This window comes from Schistocerca serialis, chromosome 1 (genome assembly GCF_023864345.2).
Source record: "Schistocerca serialis cubense isolate TAMUIC-IGC-003099 chromosome 1, iqSchSeri2.2, whole genome shotgun sequence".
Lineage (NCBI taxonomy): Eukaryota > Metazoa > Arthropoda > Insecta > Orthoptera > Acrididae > Schistocerca > Schistocerca serialis.
The window spans coordinates 696605352-696628814 of NC_064638.1; the positions used below are offsets into that span (position 1 = coordinate 696605352).

The following is a 23463-nucleotide window of genomic DNA, read 5'->3' on the forward strand; positions in this document are numbered from 1 at the left end:
CTTCAAACAATGAAGAAACTTAAATTACACCAAGGGGTAAATGCCGCTCAGTTTAGTAACTTCCTTTCTCAACACATTTGTTATCTGTGCTACGGTACATCCAAGAATCACTAGAATTGCCTTGCACTTCCCAGGCTTTCATATATATTCTCTGTGTGATGTACAACACACTCCACTTTTCTAGTGTTATTTGTGCCATTGGTTCCTCAAACTACTTTTGAATTTTGGCCGCAGTAAAGCTTTCCTTTGTTGCCATGCAAAGCTTGTTCTAAGCCTACATAATTTTGATAGCACTGGAATGGCAGTATTACAGTGGAATCCTCACAATCCTGTGACCTTGCTTCCTTTGTCACCTCATCAATGTCATACTGTTTTAACTGAGACTTACTTTGTTAAACAAGTTACACGAGCTCCACTGGACACAAATCATCATGAATTTGCACATTTTAACTGTTCAACAGTGTCGATTTACCTCATTGTCATCATTGTGGTATATTCTTTGATAACTTATCGGTATGTGGCTTTATCGATAGCAGGGACAGATGACTGATTAGCATTTGCCAATAGTTTTCAAGGGGGGGGGGGGGGGGGGGGGGGACCACTTTCCAAATTCATTTTTTGATCAAAGTTTGGTGTGGCATGATCAATAATACATCGACAGGTTCAGTCATTTTAGAAGAGCAAATGACGCGGCAAAATTACTCGCATTTCTAGGAAAATTTATTTACTGAACAGCTTGAGGAAGTTCCTTTGGCCATGTGGACTACAATGTACTTTCTGCATGATGGAGCCCCTCCGCACGTTACCAGATGTGAGGTAACATCTCAATAGCACTTAGCACAATGACTGAACTGGTGATGTAGGGCAATTAACTGGTGACCACGACCATCAGACCTTACACTGTTAAGATTTTTGTTTCAGGGGCTGGACGAAGTCTGCGTAGTACAAATGAAAGGTGAATATGCGTGATTAACTGCTAGATTACATCATAGACACTACTGTCCTCATTAAGGAATGTACACAGGCATTCATACAAGCAAACACAACATCTTCTCCCAAGAATGCACAAATGTACTGAAGCGATGGTAGGATATTCAAACAATTATCCTGAACTGCATAACAGCTGTAATGCGAGGTGTACAACAATTCCTAGACATGAATGTCTTAAAAATACATGTTTTTCAATTGATACCTTGTAAAATGCATGGCTGCCAACTATTATGTTTGATCACTTTAGTTACAGAACTATGGGAAGTTACTAAAAAAATCACAAAAAAGGACATTTTACAATTAGATGTTTTAAAACAGTGGAAAAGGTACTGTTTAAATTTCACTACTCATATGATTTTGAAATGTTTTACAGGTTGTAAAAATTTACTTTCCAAGTACGTAGTAAACTGCCTATGAATGACATTGTTGCCACGGCTTAGGCCGGTATTACACTATCAAATTTCTTTGTCCAATATCTTTGTCAAAGATTTTTGATGGTGTAATAGGGACTTTGTCAAATGTCGTCCAATATTTGATCAAATCTAGGGCCTCGCTGTAAATTTGATCAAAGAAATCGCTTGTCTTCTGTTCACACTTCACTGCAATGTGACATGTTACCACATGGAGCTCTAGCATCGCTGTAGCGTTCTGTCATCTGTCTGTCGTCTGTAGAGTTTTTATAAACATTGCCGGTAAATACAATTGGTGTGTGCCGACAACTACAAAATTAGTAGAGATGTATGAAGCTGATGAGGCGCTTTAGAACGTGAGGCACCCTGAATACAAAAATAGATTAAGAAGATTGGAGACCTGACCTGACCTGACCTGACCTGACCTGACCCAACCCTCTCCTGTAGCAAGGAATCGGAGTGTTACAGTGAGCCTGTCTTCTTAAGATGGGCAGTTCTTAAGTGAATATTGTGCTTTGTGATATGAGGATACACTTCACTGAGCACATACAGAAATGTATGCTCATCCATTCTTAAGTAATTGATGTACGACTTGACGTCATCCACTGTAAGCTCACGTAACAAGTTTTGTTGAATGCTTTTATCGTGTCGTCGTAAAACCCACGGCTTCACCCAGATTAGATTAGTTTTTCGTTCCATAGCCCCGTGCTGAGGAGATCCTCGTGGATGTGGAAAATGTCAATTTTTTAAAGCTGAAATAAGAATACTAATAGTATACATCATTTGTTTCTATTAAAAATTTCGTCAATGGAGTAGAATGAGTTGGGCACTAGTAAGTATTTCAGGCTCCTTTTCAACTGATCTTTATTTGTAACTAAATTTTTTATGTTTGCTGGCAAATTATTGAAGATGAGTGTTCCTGAGTAGTGGACCCATTTTTGAACTAAAGTAAGTGCTTTTAAGTCCTTGTTCAGATCATTTTTGTTCCTGGTATTGTATGTATGAACTGAGTTGTTTGTTGGAAAAAAGAGATATTATTTAGGACAAATTTCATTAAGGAGTAAATATACTGAGAGGCAGTAGTTAGTATACCCAGTTCTTTGAAGAGGTTTCTGCAGGACGTCCATGAATTTACTCCACAAATAATACGTATTACACGCTTTTGGACTCTGAAAACTTTTGTTTGACTTGAAGATTTACTCCAAAATATTATCCCGTATATCATTATGGAATGAAAGTAGGCAAAGTATGCAAGCTTTTTCATTTTTATGTGGCCTATGTCTGCTATTAACACCCGAATTGCAAATACAGATTTGTTAAAGCGTTTCTGCAGTTCTGTGGTGTGCTCCTCCCAACTGAATTTATTATCAAGTTGTAATCCCAGGAATTTAAGACTGTCAACCTCATATGTATGGTTCTTTTTTTCCTCCACTTCTTTTCTGCATGTGCACACAATGCAATTGCGGTACGTGCAACTGCTGCGGTTAATAACAAGTTGTTGTCGGCCATCTTGAACTTTGACGAAAAATTTGATGACAGTGTAATACCCCTTCTAGCGCTACATCAAAGATCTTTGTCAAATATATTTGACGGAATATTTGATCACATCTTTGACAAAGAAATTTGATAGTGTAATACCGGCCTTACCAAAATGGGTTATGTTGAGAGATGAAAATTTTTCCTTCTCTGCATTTCAGTTTAAAGGACACAAAGAAAACTGCTTTCCAACCAAATGACATCACAAATTTCAAGGCATTTGTCTGTAAGCTGTAGTGGTTCTTCTAACCAAGTGACATCAAAAGGTGCGCAGTTCACCTATTTATCCCTTCTTAATAACATGCACCACACTGACACTTTTATAGTAATGGCCACGTCCTTGAATTTTTTTAAAACTGTCCCAGGGGTTAATTACTATAGACCAATGAAATTTTCAGTAATTTTGTGACATTATCTGCATATAATGGTTTTATTCATAGTTTTAGGAATCAAAAACACTATGTTTATAGTATTAGTTGCTAAGAATTTATTTTGTTGTTTTGTCAAAAATGTGATGAATTACACTTTTTTTGTTCCTTCAGCTATTGTAAACAGTTCAAATAAACACAAACCTCACACAAACGACAATATGAAATTAAACAGTGTAAATGATATTTTGAGTAAAGAAAAATGGGTAGAAGCTTTGTAGATGTTCCAAGTACCAGTAAACATGGATTTGCTTATCTCGACAATTGTAGTAAGAAGTGGTCTTTTTTGCGTGTGTTAAACACACAAGATACGTCACACAAATGTGCCAGTAATATTTTAAATAATGACATTAATGTCTGGTCTTTTTGGGCTCGAAAGTCTTCTAAGTGGCTAGTCCTCTCAATGTGTTGAGTTTTAAATGAGAGTCAAATGCTCTGTGATTTAACAAATTCATTGCACATTCGCTCAGATAACATAATCTTGCGTAAAAGGAAATTTAATTTGGAACTAATGCTTTTCAAAGCACCGTTCACAATATTTTCCCACGGCCTGTTAGAAATGCTTTGTTTCAGCAGTTGCCAGAGTGCCAGAACACATGCACTACTGCGCGTGGCCAGCTACAATGAAGGAGGAAGCGCATATGTTCATACATATTTGGCATTAAGAGGTCTTACATGATGTCATAAAAGAACTAGGATGCTCCAAGAGCAATGGAATTTCCTACACCATACTAAAATGCACAATTCAGCTTAAAATGCACATTCATATGTCCAGATTCACAATGAAGTAAGCCCCAACCTGATATTAAGATTTCAGTGTGGTTTTCGGGATGCAAATTTTCTTGGAGTACCAGTACTGTATAATGTAATGCTTGGTTCTTCATTATGGCATACTGCCACACGTGCCAGATGATGAAAAGGTACACTTGAAATTCAGTGAACAGTCGAAACTAGACAATAGTGCGGGATGAAACACTTTGTTTCTAATAAATTTACTGCCTCTGGGGAAAAAATTAATAAAAGCCACATTTATTTAGCAAACCGATAAAAATAACTTCATTGTTCTACAAGGTGATTGACTACCAACAACATGGAAATAAATTAAAATCAGAAAACTGAAACTAATAACAAATGTTAGCCTTCCATAATTATGTGAAGGTATTTTATTCACTTGATAGCTCCCAACCAAAGAAATCTGTTATGTTTTCATTCGATATGAGAAGTGTAAACAAAAAGGAAACAGAAAAATCACTAAATGGAAACACGGCTTATGTGGACACTAATCCCCTCCCCACTACAACCCAGATAGCTATGTGCATGTGGCAATCTGGCAGCTTTGGCTTGACAGAAAATTTTTTCTGGGTAGCATCTGGCTGCTTGTTGCCACTGCTGATACAGCTAACAGCCCCACTTCAAGTAGCCGGAAGCAGGAGAAGGTACTGCCCATACACAAATAAACTGCACATGTGTGTGAGCCCATGGGCAACTGCTCAAACGAACTTAATGTAAACAGTTGTGACATTACGCTCGTTGGCAGCAGTTTACTGTTATGAAGTATTGCATAGCCTTCACCCTAAAGCCTTTGAAACATTTTCCTGTTTATTAGTTCTTACCAGTCAAAATTACAAAAATTAACTGAAGGCTAAAATATTGAAAATTTTCCGGAATTCTAAAAAATTCCCCACATTTCTCCTGGATGTCCCAGGCCCTATACACCGGGTAGCATCACTGATATTAAAGTTGTTAGTGTCCAATTACCCATTATTTACTTTAAAGATAAACCGAGAAAGATGTGCACCACAATACTACTCTTGTGGAATCAAGTTTAAATACTGATGAGAGAATTTTTAATCTCTTGAGTGAGGAATTGCTAGGAGAAGGAATTTCTTGGAAACATTGCATTTCATTGCAAATGTACAATGATGGGGCATATAAAAGGAGTCATTTCAGAAAGTTCAACAGCATACAAGAATACGAACCTGTTCCTGCCTCTTGCTTCATTTAGCTCCACAAACAGGTGTGAAAAGCCTTGAATATTTTGATGTTGAAGATTTTGAAATGGACATTTACTACTTTTGCCAACAAAGCTCAAAAAAGTCTACTTTTTAAACTTTGTCAAAATACATATAGCAATAAACCCCATAAAATACTGAAGTATGTTTGTATAAGATGACTCTCGTCACTCCAATCAACAGAAAGAATAATTGAACAATGGGAACCTCTGGTAAAATTTTTCAATCTTCAAACAATATAAACAACTCTCACTTATGTAGAGTACAGCCTATTCTAAGTGATCCAGTTACTAAACTCTAAATTCTTTTCTTGCTCAACACTCTTTTGTTATTCACCAAAGCAAATGCATCCCTTCCAAAAGAAGAGCCAGTAATTCATAAACTTCATAGCACACTAGTTAGTAGTTAACTGATTTACATATTTGATTGTGGGATTTATCAAACCTTCTGCAGTACCTACTTCTGGTTGTCAGCTGGAACTAAAACTTCAAACAAATAAATATTACACATGAGATGAAGATATTGTCATTGGTGTAGACACTAGAAGCTACATTCGCCATACCAAGTTTTGAAAATCTGTTATGAAGATAACAGATCTTTTAGTTACACCAAAGAAAAATTTTCAATAGATGACTTCTTAGAAAAACATTAAAGTCACAGTCATTGAATCTAGACAAAGTAAATCTTTTTCATAAGTTGTCAAGTTGAATAAGCTATTTCCTGACATCCTACCTGATTACAGAAAAAAAGAAACATTAGAATTGGAGTTTTCAAGATTCCAATTTGATGACTTTCGAACAGTGGAAGAAGAGAGGGCTGATATTGCATGAGCCGGTAAAATATCTGCTACATTCAATGCATTATATATTAAAAAGAGTGTCACCGACCAAACTTACATTTGCATCACTGATTGTTCCACCCAGTACTGCTGCCTGTGAGACTGCTTTGGAGAGCAGCAAAATGAACCATTTGTTTTCAGGAAGAGCATGTTACCAAAATAATTCCCCAAAGGATCAGATTAGTGCTGCGAAGAGTGCAACAAGATTATCACTCGAGACAAACAAAGAGGAGACAGTTGATGGGGAAGGGTTGTGAATATAAATTATTTAAGACAGGCCTCTCATTTAATTCGGTAAGTAAATTTTGTTCTCATATTTTCCCTCACTTTCGTAAATATTTTGTAGTATGTATGTTTACTGATTTTGCAGTATTTGAAAATTATAGTAATGTTTCTAAAGCACCCTTGATTTTTACTAATTTTTAGCCTTTTTCACTTTAAATGATTTTTCCATTCACATGTTTAATTCCTGGAAAATCATCTTTATTTTGTCAGAAAGTATCTGAAATATAGTGTTTTGAAAGCCTAATCAGATTTGTAATTTTTAAAATTTTGTGACCCCCTCGTCAACAGACGAAGTCGGCCTGCACGCTTTTGTGCTGCACATGTTCCTTCACGTTTCCACCTCACTATCACATTGGAAACAGTGGACCTAGGGGTGCTTAGGAGTGTGGAAATCTCACATATAGACTTTTGACACAAGTGACACCCTATCACCTGACCATGTTCGAAGTCTGCGAGTTCCGCAGAGCACTCTATTCTGTGCTCTCATGATGTCTAATGACTACTGAGGTCGCCGATATGGAGTACTTGGCAGTAGGTGGCACCACAGTGCACCTAATATGAAAATGGTATGTTTTTGGGAGTCCAGACCATCACACAGGAATTCCAAACTGCATTAGGATCCATTGCAAGTACAATGACAGTTAGGCAAGAGGTGAGAAAACTTGGATTTCATGGTCATGCGGCAACTCATAAGCTGGATGGCGACTGCATCTTTCAACAAGATCGAGCATCTGTTCAAAGTGCAAGTGCTATGACGGAGACGTTACACGACAGTTACATCCCTGTAATGGATTGGCCTGCACAGAGTTCTGACCTGAATCCTACAGACACGTTTGGGATGTTTTGAAATGCCCACCTCGTGCCAGGCCTCAACAAACGACATCGATACCTCTCTCAGCGCAGCACTCCGTGAAGATTGGGCTGCCATTTCCCAAGAAACCTTACAGAATCTGACTGAACAAGTCTGCGAGAGTGGAAGCTGTCATAAAGGCTGAGGGTGGGCCAACACCATAGTGAATTCCAGCATTACCAATGGAGGGCGCAACAAACTTGTAAGTCATTTTCAACCAGGTGTCCGGATACTTTTGATCACATAGTGTAGAGGTGCAGTGAAGGTGACAAGGAATTAGGCTGTCGATTTGTTGATTTCAGTAGCGTTGAGTCGACGTTTATGGATGTGTTAGTTACAGGAGAATTTCAATTGTAGTGAGAACTCTTTATGGGAATGTGTTTGTGCTTGTGCAACTTGCAAAATATTTGTAACAAAGAAGAATATGAGTGCTACTGCTCATCGTTCCACTTGCAACAACTTAAACTCTCCTCTCAGGTTCCTGCCTTACCATGCACTCACTCAGATATCACCACATATTTGGAAACAAAGTTCTAAATATTTAAAGGAACAAAAAAGTATGAATTTTACTGCTGCTCATTTAAGTTTCAGCAATTAAAGGTGTCCCCTGTGACTTGTGCCTAACCACACACTCAGAAACCGCCAAAAAATTAGGATAAAAACAGTGAAGTATTTGTAACAAGGAAGAATATAAATTTTACTGCTATGAGTGAAACAAGCAGCAATATAAGCCATCCTCTTCGGTTCCTGCCTAACGACACACTCGGAAATCACCACCTATTCGGAAATAAACAGCCAAATATTTATTCCATCCTTTGTTCTCTTATCACATGGAAATATTAAGTAACATCAAATATAGCAGAATATAACTGCATTACATTCATGACAATAATCCACAATATGTTAAAACACTAGGATGGCAAGGTTGGGGGGGGGGGGGGGGATAGTAGCAAGTAGCAGAATGCGAAGCTTCTACCTCTGACACAGTAAACCACCATGTTACACCTTACATTATGGCTTAAATACATAAATTTTGTCTCATGCCTCATTTATCATAATACATTTTGACGCCTTACAGCTTTGATGCTTTATTAACTGACATTTAATAAAAAAGTGTGACATGTCTGTGGGGCATTTTCAACGCGCCTTTACATGGGTCGTTTTGCAACTGCTCACTAAAATCAATAGTCAAAAGCCCACCAGTGACGCCACAACTTGATAAAGCAGTGTGAAGTCTACTTGATCCCACTTCTGACCACTCAGCACAATTAACAAGGAAAAGTTTACAAGCAAACACTACAGGTTACTCTGCTTGCGTCACCAGAGTACACTGCACCGCCACTGGCTACAGAAGGAAAATACACACACCCACATGTTGAGATCCTAAGGTCTTCTGCAGTACTTCACAGTTTTTGGTTCAATTCATCACGTTCATCAACTTTTGCTGTTTTTCTGGGTGAGCACAAAGAAAAGACCTCTCCCATGTTTTGCTGTACAATTTGTGGTTGTAGCATGCAGGAAAATAACTCGACTGACATGTACCGAACTACTAATTTAAATTTTTTGATGAGCTTTCACTTGCTGTAATACACCTGTAACTATTTAAGAATTAATTAAATTCATTACAACTAATTGTTGTACAAATATTGTATTCTACATTTAATTTCCTTCCCTTATACGGAGTTTGTACAACATATTGGACAGGATTACAGTTTCTGATCATGTATGCCAATTACATATGTTTTTGCTCGTATTTTGTGGGTTTTAAAGTTTTTCTCAATTCTGCATTTCCCTCAACTTAGCATTTTTTACGCCTGGATCATACGAAAATGTAAAATAGGGGTTTCCATGTATGTAAGCGTATAGCATGCACGTACATATGTAACGATGTATTAGTACAGTTAAAACTACATTATCACAGGTATATACTGAGCATTTCCACTTTTTGTAGGAGCTGCTGGGAGTATAGGAATCTAAATAATTCTGATGACTTTACGGCCACTACTGACTTGTTTCTAGTTAACTGTAACTTTAGCTAGCAAAAAATGACAAAGCTCCAGTACATATGTTGTACATGGGCAATTTGCTATGAACTAAGCTGTTGTTGTACACAAGAAGAAAGCTTAAATTTGCTCCCATCCCAAAGGCTGATTCGAACATTGCAGTGCTTTTTTAGGCATAATCCTACTGGAAATGGTCTGCCCCTTTTTTCTGCCACCTTTTGCTACAGCGTAACTTAAAACTATAGTGAAACTTAGTATTTTTTCATATTAATAAATCATTATCACATGTAATAAGTAATAAACTGTATCCTAGGACCAACTGTGGGCCAAACTCTGGGCCTAGGATTTAGTAGCATGACATTTATTCATTGAGCTACCACGCCACTTACTTTATACAAACAACTAATTTCATGTAAGTCAGTTCAGTGGTAGCTTTATTGCAGCAGTGCACTGAAGTGCACCATTGAGTACACTGTGCTGCTTGTGAGTTGACACAGCTTGTTATACGAAGCAACTTATTTTGAATAGCCTCTGTGCTCTTTGGTTTAAACTCCTAAATTTTGTGCGTGTTTGTGTATTTATTAGGCACAGTTCCGCATTTTAATAACTGTCCAGAGTACGTTTTGCTGTCTTTAGTATGGATAGGGAGTGCGATTGCTGTGTTCAGATGCTAGCTGAGTTGTGAGTTGGTGATACTTCACTCACAGCTCCAGGCAATGCTGGCTTCGGTAATGCAGCTTGAGGGCTGTTGCCAATGGGCATCGTTGTGGCAGGCCAGACCTGAGGATCTGATGGACGCCCCAAATGTCCATCGATCAGTCCACTATTGAGGCTGCCACATATTGCGCTTTTCGAGGTTGACTCCTCAACCTGGGTCAAGTGGGAATCATTGCAAGGTGTGGCACGTTGCGAAAAACTTTCGGAGGACCTCCATTATTTGTCTGCCGAATAGGTTTCATGCATTGTCTGTGTCCGACAAACGTCCTGAGTCAGGTGCAGTTGTTTGCCCTTCTTCAGGGGCAACCTCTCAGGCCACAATATCTGGGCCGTCTCACAGAGGGTATGATTACTGGTAGTTGGGAGCTCCAATGTTAGGTGTGTAATGGAGCTTCTTAGGGATATGGCTGCCAATGAGGGGAGGTATCCAGTGTGCAGTCTGTATGCATTCCAGGAGGAGTCACCCTACGTGCAGAACAGATGGTTCCAGGTTCCTTGAAGAGCGCAGATTGCAGCGAATTGTGGGTGGTGGCTCATGTCAGTACCAACAATGTGTGTCCTTGGATCAGAAATGTTCCTATCTAGTTTTGAGTAGTTAGCTGTAGTGATAAGAGACTATCAGTCTTGCTTGCAAGATGACGGTGGAGCTCACAATATGTAGCATTATCAAGAGGACCAGTTGCAGCTCTTTGGCACAGAGCTGAGTGTAGGGTCTAAATCAGAGGCTTAACATGGTTTTGCAACCGTGTAAGCTGCAGATTCCTTGACTTGCTCAACAGGATGGTGAATTTTCACATTCTGGTTACTAGGTCAAGGGTCCACTACACAGATGAAGTGGCTATACAGGTAGCTGGGGATGTGTGGCCGAGACTTTGAATCTTTTTAGGCTAGAGAGGCATCAGTCCACAAAGATGCACGGCACACACAGGATGAGGGTAGATCTGGCAACAATCTTTATTGTAGCTGTGAACTGTCATAGTTGTGTTCAGAAAGAATCAGAGCTCCAAGTGCTGACAGGAAGCACTGAAGCTCAAATCGTTACAGGTATGGTAAGCTGGCAAAAGCTGGAGATATGTTCAGCCGAAATTTTTGCAATGGACTTAGCCAAGTTCAGAAAGGATATATTAAATACAGTTGGTGGTGGAGTGTTTATTGCTGTCAGAAGTATTTTCCCTTGTTGTGAAAGTGAAGAAGATAGGTCTTGTGAGTTAGTATGGATAGTGGTTATACTTGACAAGTGGAATACGTTAATAATTGGCTCCTTTTACCGACCCCTCAACTTGATGACACAGTTCAAATAAAACTTGAGTCTCATTTCAAATAGGTACCCCACTCGTACATTATAATTGGTAGCAACTTCAATCTAATCTCGATTTGTAGGCAAAAATACATGTTTTAAGGTGGCAATAGGCATAAAACATCGGCTGCAATCATACTGAATGCTTTCTCTGATAACTATTTTGAATATTTAGTGCAGGAGCCCACTCAAAGTGTGAATGGTTGCAGAAACATACTTGACTTGCTAGCAACAAATAATCATGAGCAAATTTGGAGAATCATAACAGATACAGCAATTAATAACCACAAGGTTCTTGTAGCAAGACTAAATACTGTACCATCGAAACCCACCAAAACTAAATATAAAACGTATCTATTTACAGAAACAGATAAAAATTCTGCCTGCGCCTTTCCGAAGAGAGGTTCTCCACTCCTTCCAATCTGACTATGTAAGTGTGGACCAGATGTGGTTTTTATCCAAAGAAATAGTATCAATGGCAGTTGGAGAGATATATTCCAAATAAATTAATAAGAGATGGTACTGATGCTCAGTGATGAACAAAAGAGATCAGAAAACTGTTGCAGAACCAACTGGAAAAGAATGCAAAATCCTAAAGATTGGTGTAGTTTTACAGAAGCTCAAACTTAGCGCAATTTTCAATGCAAGATGCTTTAATAGTTTCCACAATGAATGTCTGTCTCAAAATCTGGCAGAAGGCCCTAAGACACTCTGGTTATAAGTAAAGCACACTAGCAGCAAACAGCAAACAATACATTCACTGCACAATGGCAACGGTAACATTACAGATGGCAGTGCCACTAAAGTAGATGTAATAAAAACACTTTTCTGAAATTCCTTGAACAAAGGCGATGAAGTAAATATCTAGAAATCAAATCATGAAAAACATCAGTAATTTAGACATAGATATCCTCCTCAGTGTAGCAAAGCATCTAGAATCACTTAATAAATGCAAGGCCTCCAGTCTGGGCAGCATACGAATCATGGTCCCTTCAGAGTATGGTGATACAATAGCTCCAGACTTAGGAATCATATACAAGACGAAGCAGACAAAACGCATGTTTTTCACTGCTGATCACTGATGGTGCAGGGTTTATTCAAACATTTGATTTCAAGCAGCCCCACAAAAAAGTCACAGATTGACAGATTGGGTGACAGATTGCCATGCCGTGAAATGAGATGTCCTGGGAACATTTGTCAAACTACTTCCATGGATGCTCTCGCAGTGTGAGCTGTGGCACCATCTTGTTGGAACCACACTTTGTCGTTCAATTTCTTTCAAATTCTGGACAAAGAAAGCTGTGTAACACTTCAACGTATTGTGCTGATGTCACAGTAACTGTGGTTCCTTCCTCTTCAATAAAGTAAGGTCCTAGAATCCTTATCTTGGAGATAACACACCAAACTGTTACTTTTGGGTTGTGGAGAGGTTTCTGGTGTAGTTCATGTCGGTTCTCCAACACCAGTATTGACAGCTCTGCACATTAACTTAACTACCTAGGTGAAAATGGGCTTCATCACTCATGAATAACAGGATACCTACATTTTTCATAAGAATAGCATCCACCGTACACAAAATTCTCATGCTGCACAAAATCAATTTCACTTAGCTTCTGGACAATCATTATTTTGTACTGGTGAAATCTGAGATCACGATGTAAGATGCAATGAAGCAAATGACATAATACGCCCAATAATATAGCCTGTCGCCTAGTAGACCGAATCAGACTAGCAAAAACTGCCGTTCTCACTCTGGAGTTCAGAATGAACGGGGAAGACCAGGTGGTTCCATTTTCATCACGGATCCACTGCTCCTAAATGCATGTCCGACATTAAACTTTCGACAGAAAAAACATTGAGTCATGACAACAGAATCACTGTTTCTAAAGAACTGCTCAACCGTGAACGTATGATTCTCTGTTCTCCAATGCTCGATAGTGACAAACTGCATTGTCTCAGCTATCTGCCAACGACCACTTAAGGTCAATACCCTCACCCATCACCAAGTACTACTGATTAAAAAAAAAACACGCTTTCCCTCTGCTCCACACAGTACAACACCTCACTTGTCAAAATATCCGTAACTAAACACAGTACAGTAGCACAGTAGCACAGGCCATATCAATAGTCAAGAAAGGAAATAGAAGTAATCCACTGAATTACAGACCCGTATCAGTAACGTCTATTTGTAGTAGGATTTTGGAACATAAACTGCATTCCAACATTATGAATCATCTTGAAGAATACAATTTATTGACAAATAGTCAACATAGATTCAGAAGATATCATTCTTGTGAAACACAACTATCTTTTTACTCTCACAAAGTAATGAGTGCTATCGACAGAGGATGTCAAATTGATTCCACAGTTTTAGATTTTCAGGAGGCTTTTTTACACCACTGCTCAAAAGAGAGTTCTATTCAGACTGCATGGCTACACAGTATAGCCTCAGATGTGCAACTGGATTCATGATTTGCTGTCAGAAGCGTCACGTAAGTCATGAAAAGTCATTGAGGAGAACGTAAAAAGTATCTACTGTTTACCAAGGAAGAGGCCCTATGCTCTTCCCGATCTATATAAATAATTCGAGCGTCTCTCTTAGGCTATTTGCAGATGATGCTGCCATGTCTTCTACAGTTGTCAGTTCTTCAAAACCAATAGAAAAATGATTTAGAAAAGATATCTGAATAGTGCGAAAAGTGGCAATTGATTCTAAATAATAAAAAGTATGAAGTAATCCACATGAGTACCAAAATGAATCTGCTAAATTTTGGTTACACAATAAATCTCACAAATCTAAAGGCTGTAAAATCGACTAAATACTTAGGGATTGCAATTATGAATATCTTAAAATTGGGACGATCACACAGACAATGATGTTGGAAACAACTGATTTATTGGCAGAACACTTAAACAATGTAACAGGTCTTCTAAAGAAAGAGACTGCATTCACTACACCCATCCATCCATCCTCCTCTGAAGTATTGTTGTGCAGTGTGGGATCCACAGCACATAGGATAGATGGGAAACACGCAAATTGTTCATAGAAGGGTAGCTCAATTTGTATTATCGCAAAATAGGGGGCGAGTGCCACAGGTATGATACAGGAATTGGGGCAATCATTAAAACAAAAGACATTTTTGTAGTGGCAGGATCTCCACGTAAAATTTGAATCACCAACTTTCTCCTTAAAATGTTTAAATATTTTGTTGGGCCCACCTACATAGGGAGAAGTTACCATTATCATAAAATAAGAGAAAGCAGAATTCACATGGAACGAGTTAAGTGTTCTTTTTTCTCCACATGCTGTTTGAGAGTATAATGTTGGAGAGGTTGTCTTGAAGTTGGTTTGATGAACTGCCAGCCAGGTATTTAACTGTGAACTGCAGAGTACTCATGTAGCCATAGATGTGAAAAGAAGGTAATGCAAAATATACTACAAATGAATTTTTCCCAAAACAAGAAAAAGATCACTTCTTTCCTCTCATCATAACATCTAAATTCAACAATGATGGACTGCTAACAAAAAGTCAATGACAATGACAAAACCAAAATGAGAAAGGATACATGTCAGGATCTTTATGCCCAAGTTTGTTATATTCTTCATCTGAAATCAGCGTGATTGGCTGGAGGAATGATGCAATTTTCTGTTCAAATGTACGGCAATAATCACTCAGCTCCTGTGGTGTAACCTGGAAAGTAAATCAATGTACTTGGTTTACTGAGATAATACTGTAAGCCACCATTCAATGGCAAGTTTGTATCAATGTGATACATACCTTGGAAGATGGAGGAATGCCACGGGCATGCATAATACCACATCTGTTCGGCATTTCATCTTCATTTGGATATTCACAGTGATTGTAGTAGTCAACAGAGTGAACAATACGCAGATATAAAAGTAGTTTGTCGAGCACCTGTAACAATGATGACACATAAATAAAACTGCCTTTGTGCCAGTGTGTGGTACAAACAAACAAACGAATTCTTTCAACTGAACAGAGGGAGGGGGAGAGGGAATAGAGGGTGGAGAGAGAGAGAGAGAGAGAGAGAGAGAGAGAGAGAGAGAGAGAGAGAGAGAGAGAGAGGTGGTGGTGGTGGGGAGACGTGGTGTGGTGATGGTGGTGGTGGTGGTGGTGGTGGTGGTGGGGGGGAGACGTGGTGTGGTTGTGGTGGTGGTGATGGTGGTGGTGGGGAGACGTGGTGTGGTTGTGGTGGTGGTGGGGAGACGTGGTGTGGTTGTGGTGGTGGTGGGGAGACGTGGTGTGGTGGTGGTGGTGGTGGGACGTGATGTAGTGGTGGTGGTGGTGAGGTGTGGTGTGGTGTGGTGTGGTGGTGGGGGGAAATGGGGGTGGGGTTGGGGAGACGTAGTGGTGGGAGGGAGTCGATGTGGTGGTGGTGGTGGGGGGGGGGGGGGGAAGACGGGGTGGTGGTGGTGGGGGGGGAGATGGGGAGGTGGGGGGGAGATGGGGAGGTGGTGGGGAGATGGGTTGGGGGGGGGGGGGGGAGGACAGGGTGAGGGGGAGACGGAGGGAGGGTAGGAATGGCAGGAAGAGTTCATATTTACTGTTGCACCTTTATAAGAGTTTCATCTCGCTCCACTGTCGCTGTTTCTTCTGTTTGTTGAGACTCTTCTTGTTCAGAACTGTGCCCCAAGAGTTCCTCTTCCTCTGCTGAAGCTTCTTCAATTAGGTAATCAGTGATGTTTTTCAATATGGGATTCTTGGATACCAGTCCAAAAGTCTACAAACAGAGAGAAAACTCATATTACACATGTTTCCAGCCGCCAGTACATGCCTTAGTATAAAAAGTGTTTTAATTTATTGACTGCATCATAGCAATATGCCTTGTACAAATGGAAAGAGCAAAATAAATTCTGCAGAGCTCTTGATAATGCATATAAAGTGCCCCAAGAGAAAGCCCAACACATGCTATGCCATAAACATCAACATTACAACATTTTTTAAGACCTTCAGTAAAAATTATTGGTGACAAACAACTAGCAATGGTTACATTAACAGTACATCTTGAGTTTTATAATACTCAGGTAAATAGTTGAATACAGTTTTAACAATTTGCTAAACTTTGTATTTCAGTGTCAAATAATAAGTACCCAAAATAATAGCAGCATGCATGATGACAACACATTTTGAAAACAACCACAAATATATACAGTTATTCCTTGCAACGTAAAGAGAACAGTAGACTCAATGATTTAAGAAAAAAAGGATCTTACTGGAAGTGGAGAAGTAGCAAACTACGATTTTAAATTCCCTGACTAACACTTCACTTCATACCCAGCTATAACAGGACAAATATCTGGGGGAGCTGTTACATTTGCCAGGTCACAATGATGATAATGTTCGGTTTGCAGGGCACTCAACTGTGCTGTCATAAGTGCCCATACAAATTCCAATTTTTTTAACACAGTCCAATTTTTTTTTCACACAGTCCAATTTTTTTTACACACAGTCCAATTTTTTTTACACACAGTCCAATTTTTTTTACACACAGTCCAATTTTTTTACACACAGTCCAATTTTTTTTACACACAGTCCAATTTTTTTTACACACAGTCCAATTTTTTTTACACACAGTCCAATTTTTTTTTTACACACAGTCCAATTTTTTTTACACACAGTCCAATCAAGCCACTGTCCCGAATGATGATGATGATGATGATGATGATGATGATGATGACAATAACACGAACACCCAGTCCCAGGACAGAGAAAATCCCCAACCCAGTCAGGAATTGAACGCTGAACCCTGTGATCCAGAGGCAGCAATGCTAGTCATTAGACCATGAGCTGCGGACATCAAGTCACAACAACAGCAATTCTTGAAATATAAATCTCATACACACATTTATAAATCAGCAACAGAGTGGGAGAACACTAACAAAGTTGGATATGATGGCAATGTTACCTTGGAAAATTTAAGCATTGTTTACAATTTACATGGTAAGATGTGCCTAGAAGTTTAGTGACTGCAAACTACAGACCTGAAAATTGTCACAATAAAATGGAGCTAAATGCAGCACTACATGTAGAGGTTCCACACTGCTATAGGTAAAATCAACTCTGTCTACAGTTACACCGAGCCATGCATCATCAGTAGCACACTTATACAAGGGGGGGGGGGGGGGGGGGGGGGGGGGGGGGGGGGGGCAAAAAAACCAGAATTTCTTTCTAGAAGGCATATACTTTATTCTTTTCAAATACAACCTTAATCTCCTTCGAAGTACTCTCCATTAGCATTCATTCCAGTGTTTGAAGCACCTTTTAAATTCGTCCTCTTTGATACCTGCTAGCACTTTCATGACATTCCGTTTTATGTATTCCACATCCGCAAAACGCTTCCCTCTCAAGTCTCTTTTCATCCTCGGGAATAGGAAGAAGTCCGAGGGTGCTGAATCTGGTGAATAGGGCATGTGGGTCAAAGTAGTCATCTTCGTTGAGGCCAAAAACTGGCGAATGCTGAGAGCTGTGTGCGCGGGAGCATTGTCGTGATGCAGGAACCACACGCCAGAATCCCACAAAGCCGGACGTTTTTGCGACAAACTTCTGCGAAGCCATTTCATAACCTCCAAATAGAATTGTTGGTTTACTGTCTGGTTTTCAGGGACGAATTCAGAGTGTACAATCCCTCTGATGTAAAAAAAAAATATCAACATTGTTTTCACATTCGATTTCACTTGTAGAGCTTTTTTTGGTCGAGGTGAGCCAGGTGACTTCCATTGTGATGACTGTTGTTTACTTTCTGGATCATACCTATAGCACCATGACTTATCACCTGTAATGATTTTGTTGAAAAAATGTGGTTCATCTTTGAACCCATCCTTCATTTCAAGACAGGCTTGTACGCAACGATCCCTTAGATCTCCGGTAAGAAGCTTTGGCATGAATTTTGCTGCCACTCTTCGCATCCCCAAATCGATGGTCAAGATGCGCTGAACTGAGCTCCAGGACAACCCAGACAAGTTCTCGAGTTGGTCGATTGCCCTGTGTCAATCTTCACTGATGAGATAATGGATTTTGTCGATGTTGTCTTCGCTTCAAGCAGTTGAAGGTCGACTGGAACTGGGCTGATCTTCAACCACCATTTCTCCCTTTTTAAACCCAGAAAACCATTCTTACTCTTGTGTTTTACTAAGAGCATGGTCTTTGTAGGCTCTCTGAATCATCGCAACAGTTTCTGCTGAGTTCTTGCCGAGCAAGAAACAAAACTTCACTGCCGCACCCTGCTTGTAAGAACTAGCCATTTCCTCGTGTCACGTCTGCACTGTATGCACATTCAAAGAACTGCCAAAGAAACCACACTTCTCACTGTTGGGTGATGCCACGTGGCACAATGACTCAGCAGAGCTCCTACTACAACCCTCTGGTGGCGCAAGCTGCTACTCCAAGTACACGAAGTGCAGCATTACAATTCCGGTTACTTTTGGGTTCTCCGTTGTGCATGTACAATGATAATAATTTTTACAGTGACTCATGTAGTGGTTGTTTGGGGCTGTGTGAAATATATCCAGATCATCATCATATTAAGTCTGAATTACATCAGAAAATGTTGCGGACTGCCTGTGATTATTTTCTGTTACAGCCACTAATATTGAAATTCAACCTGATAGAAGATATTAGAACACCATGGCCATATCACATGGGAAAAAAGCCATTACCATTCTCTTCAAACGAACAATACCTGCTCATTAGTTACAACATACCCATTCTCATTTTCATCTCCAGTCATATTACTCATTTGATACAGCTCATGTTATAAACAGGTAGGATATAGTTTCCCCTGCACATTCAGCTTCTTTAGAAGGTTTGTTTACAGTTCTCTTCAACTAAAGTTGGACTTAAATGTCGAGTAACTATCAATGATAAGCTAATGGACCACAAAATCTGTCATTTCAACAGCAATACTGACTGTTTCAATTTTTTTCATTTTTATTTTATTTTATTTTATTATTATTATTATTTTTTTTAATTCACCCCCACCCTTCCACACCAAGACATTAGTTACAATTGCCCCATGCATTAGAGAATCACATTGGAAATATGTACATAGACATTACTGATTACATACATTATTACTGAATCCATACAATAGCATATAATATTCAAAACATTGCTTCTGTTGTTTAAAAATATGCTACTTACATCTTTCTTATGGTCCAACAGTGCAGACTGAAAATATTTACAACAATAAATTTATGAAACCGTAAATACAAAGAAGCTACAAAGCAAGTGATAACAACAAACCTGAAATCAAGATTCAAACCATTTATCTCTATTATACATTATAATTTACCTCTGGTAGTCTAGCAGAACAAAGTTCTACTTGCTTCAAAAAACAGGCATAGAAAGTAAAAGTTACATGACACGTGGAATGAAGTAATAATATTTTTCATTCACTGATAGTCTATCACATGTTCAAGTATTTCTTCCCTAAGGAATCAAACACTATTCAAACCTATGTTAAGTCTAGAAAATTCTTTATGTCTAAAAATTGTAATGTAAGTAATTAAGTTGTGTGCGGGCTTGTGTGTGTGTGTGTGTGTGGGGGGGGGGGGGGGGGGGGGCGCACATGTTTCCCATTACCTGATGTGACTTTGTCATCTCCAGCTAATACTGCAGCTCACATAGTGCCAGGCATAATAGCTGCTACTTACACAGCATCTGCTTCTGGTGCTAAACAACAAAATGATGAAATGATAGATGCAGGACATAATTGTGGCCCACCAGTATCAGATTCCTCAATAAGCTGTGTACTGCTGGCAGAGTAGCTCCCTAAGGATAACCTCACGCCTTCAAAAGAATTTGATGCCTTTTTGGAAGCAACTAGAAATCAGGAAATAATATTTCTGACCGCAAAACAGTAGACTCAACATTTTGTAGCTCTCGAACAATTAACTGATAAACAAATCCTAAAAACTAAAGTGATCACTGAACGTTGTCGCATAAAGCAATTGTTAACTGTGATTAAAACAGAAGCAGTCGTTAAATGAGATATGTGTTCGTCACTTCTGCAGTGGTGTCAGTATGTCCCAAGTATCACTAATGGCAAAGCCAATACTACGCAAGTGACTTGGTCTCTTTGAAATCAAATCAGGTACATACAAATAAAACTATGGCACTCCAGAGCAGCAACAATTAACCTAATGCAGCTTATTATGCAACAGCAGATTGACAATGTTTTCATCGAAGAACTATATTGTTATCAACACAACTTAACTTGAAACACTAGACGCACTAAGATATTTAGCACAGTTAACATAAGGAAACTTGAGCCAAGATGTTTATATAATTACATATTATTTTCCTTTGCTCCTATGCATATGGAAAGTGTAAATGTTCATGAATTATGTTGCCACTGTTGATATATTTCAATTCATCATTACATTTTTTTTTACACATTTTACTATAATTACACATTTTTATATGTTTCAGCTTCAAGCTACATGAAATTAGATAACTTTTTTTTAACTCTCACTAGGCTGCTAATTAGAAAAATATCAGAATCAGGTTTACTACAAGTTGTATTGTGTTTAGCATTGTCGCGGCCATTACTGTATTGTACTGTAAAGGGTTTCATGTGATGTTGAGACTGGTAGCTGGGCAAACAAAAGACTAGCAGTACAAAGTTTTCTGAATATTAGCAATTTTTACCAATTCAGAACTAAAGAGTGTGTGCACCAAGAAAAGTTTGCCAAATAGCGTTTCTTATGAAGTCATGGCTGTATTCATGAATACCACTGTTGCATCAAAATTATCATCTACATTAAGATCTTGGATTACAATGGACAATGTTTTCACCACTGACAGAGAGAGATTGTTCTATGTCAAGCATGCAATAAGGAGATTGACTGCTCTATAACATCCCAACACATTGCAATGAGTCAACAAAGAGCAAAGTGAGCAATTGTCCTAGAAGCAAATGTTATTAACGCACATGCAAAAAACTCCCAATCCACATAAATGAATTTTTCCTGATATGTGCTCCATTATGGTTGCTGCAAACATTCATTGGTACAAACTCTGAGTGACTGAATATCGCGCATTTACAAAAAAGTTCTTCAGGCAACAGATTCCCGATGAAAAGCTTTTTGTTACCAGAATGCTCTGAAAAATGTGTGGCTCTATGTAAGCAACAACCAAATATGGATAGCCATTGACAAAAAACAGATGTGTGTGGAAGTTTCACTGCTGACCTTATTGGTGGCACTCTCAAAGCAATTCTAGCAATGTAGCTGGAACACGCAAATCATTCAACAGTAACCGATTTTGTGCATGACAATCTTAAAGTGTTGTGTCCTGAGGAACATTCAAGAAAACAAAGTTCTTGTTATGTATTCAGATGCTTCAATCTACAGGCTGATGGTGGGAATTGCCCTTCGTGTATTATGTCCATGTTTAATCCACTTCACCTGTTTGGCCCATGAACTGGAACGTATTGCTGAAGAAGTCCATGGTAGCCACCCAGAAGTAAATAAAATACACCAAAAGAGTGTTTCTAAAAGCTCCACATGATTTGTCACTCTACAGAGAACTGCCGCTGAATGCAGCATTGTCCCCAAACATCTCCTAATGAGGTGGGGTACATGAAGTGAAGCTGTTGGTTTTTATAAAGAACATTTACAAACTGATTCATTTCTGAGATAATCTGTACTTCCTGTACAACGCATAAAATACTTTACCTGAACCTAAAATTGAAAATGCTTTGGCATACATCCAAAGTCAAAGAATTGGAATTCCACTGACCTGCCTTTGCATAAATCATTGGAGATTGCTGAAAATGTGACATGCAAGCAAACTAACGGAAAGACCAGAAGCTGGCAGAAAAAGTTCTAGCACAAACAAATACTGAAATTCTTCTCACAGAATTTGAAGATGCTTTAGATACTGCTTACAATAAAGCATTCAAGGCACTCCACCTGAAGTGCAGAATTGGGAGAAAATCTGTCTCCTGGTAGACATCTGAGTTAACAGCAAAGTGGAGGGAAAAAAGGATCAGTGAACAGCTGAAGGAGCTACAGATCTTCTATGCAACAGTCAGTACAAATTTTCTCTGTGGCTAAGGACAGTAAATGCATTGCTGGCTGTCAGGGGAACATATAAAAGAGACAGTAATAGCAGAAGTAGCGGAACTCAAACATTTCAGCAGATCATCATCAATGTGTTTCTTCCAACTCAATTTCTCATCAATGCACACATCCAGAAATTTTGAATATTCTAATTTAGCAACAGACTTCCATTCAAATCCTATATTTATCAATGGTATTATGCCATTTCCTCTACAGAACTGTATATACTGTGTTTTCTCAAACTTTAGCGAGAGTCAATTTGGATAGAACCAGTTGATCATTTTCTGGATGACATTATTAACAATTTCCTCAGATAATTGTTGTTTGTTGAGCGTGATTACTATACTTGTATGATCAGCATAAAGAACTTACTTTGCGTTTTTATGAATACTGAGTAACAAGTCATCAATATACATTAGCTTAGTGCCCATTGTTTGCTTGCGTAGACTGTATGGCCTGAAGAGATCCCCCCCCCCCCCCCCCCACCTTATTTAATCGAATCATTATGTTGTTCACGAACAGCATCATCATCTAAGCTTTTCATGCTAATTAAGGCCATATAAGCATGGTCTTTTCCAAATTTACTTCTGATCAAAAAGTGATTCCAGTAGCTGGAGTCCAAAGCTTTTGTTAATCATGCCTTTCGCACTCTTGTGGAGATAGTTCCATAGCAACTTTCATCCCCTAACAAATATTTCTTTATAGCTAACTGACAAGTGAAATACCAATTTTCATAAATTTAGCTTCAATTTTTTTTTATTTTTAACCAAAAAGTCAAATACTAATTGTCATAGATGTAGCCTTAAAAATTCTTTAGTAGTTCTTTAGTTATTTATTTTCAAAAAACTTTCACCCATTATTTTTTCCCATTAGTGGTTGAATTTCCAAAAATGTTGAAATAAGCTTTTTTTTTGTTTTTTAATTTTCCGACTGAGAAATGAAATACCAATTCTCATAGGTCTAGCTTCAAAATTCCCTTAACAGCGACATACTTTCAAAACGCCTTTCATC

At 38.8% G+C, this 23463-nt stretch overlaps 1 protein-coding gene across 8 annotated transcripts in view; it reads right to left on the minus strand.

Moving 5' to 3' along the window:
• Nucleotides 1-23463, minus strand: part of LOC126480797 (serrate RNA effector molecule homolog) — a 202897-nt gene that overhangs the window by 14051 nt on the left and 165383 nt on the right. For all 8 annotated transcript variants that reach the window (XM_050104151.1, XM_050104133.1, XM_050104160.1 and 5 more), the window contains 3 exons: nucleotides 15942-16109; nucleotides 15146-15283; nucleotides 14934-15058 (listed from right to left, as the gene is read on the minus strand). In XM_050104151.1, the coding sequence (XP_049960108.1) occupies nucleotides 14934-15058; nucleotides 15146-15283; nucleotides 15942-16109 (431 nt within the window). The remainder of the gene's footprint in view (nucleotides 1-14933; nucleotides 15059-15145; nucleotides 15284-15941; nucleotides 16110-23463) is intronic.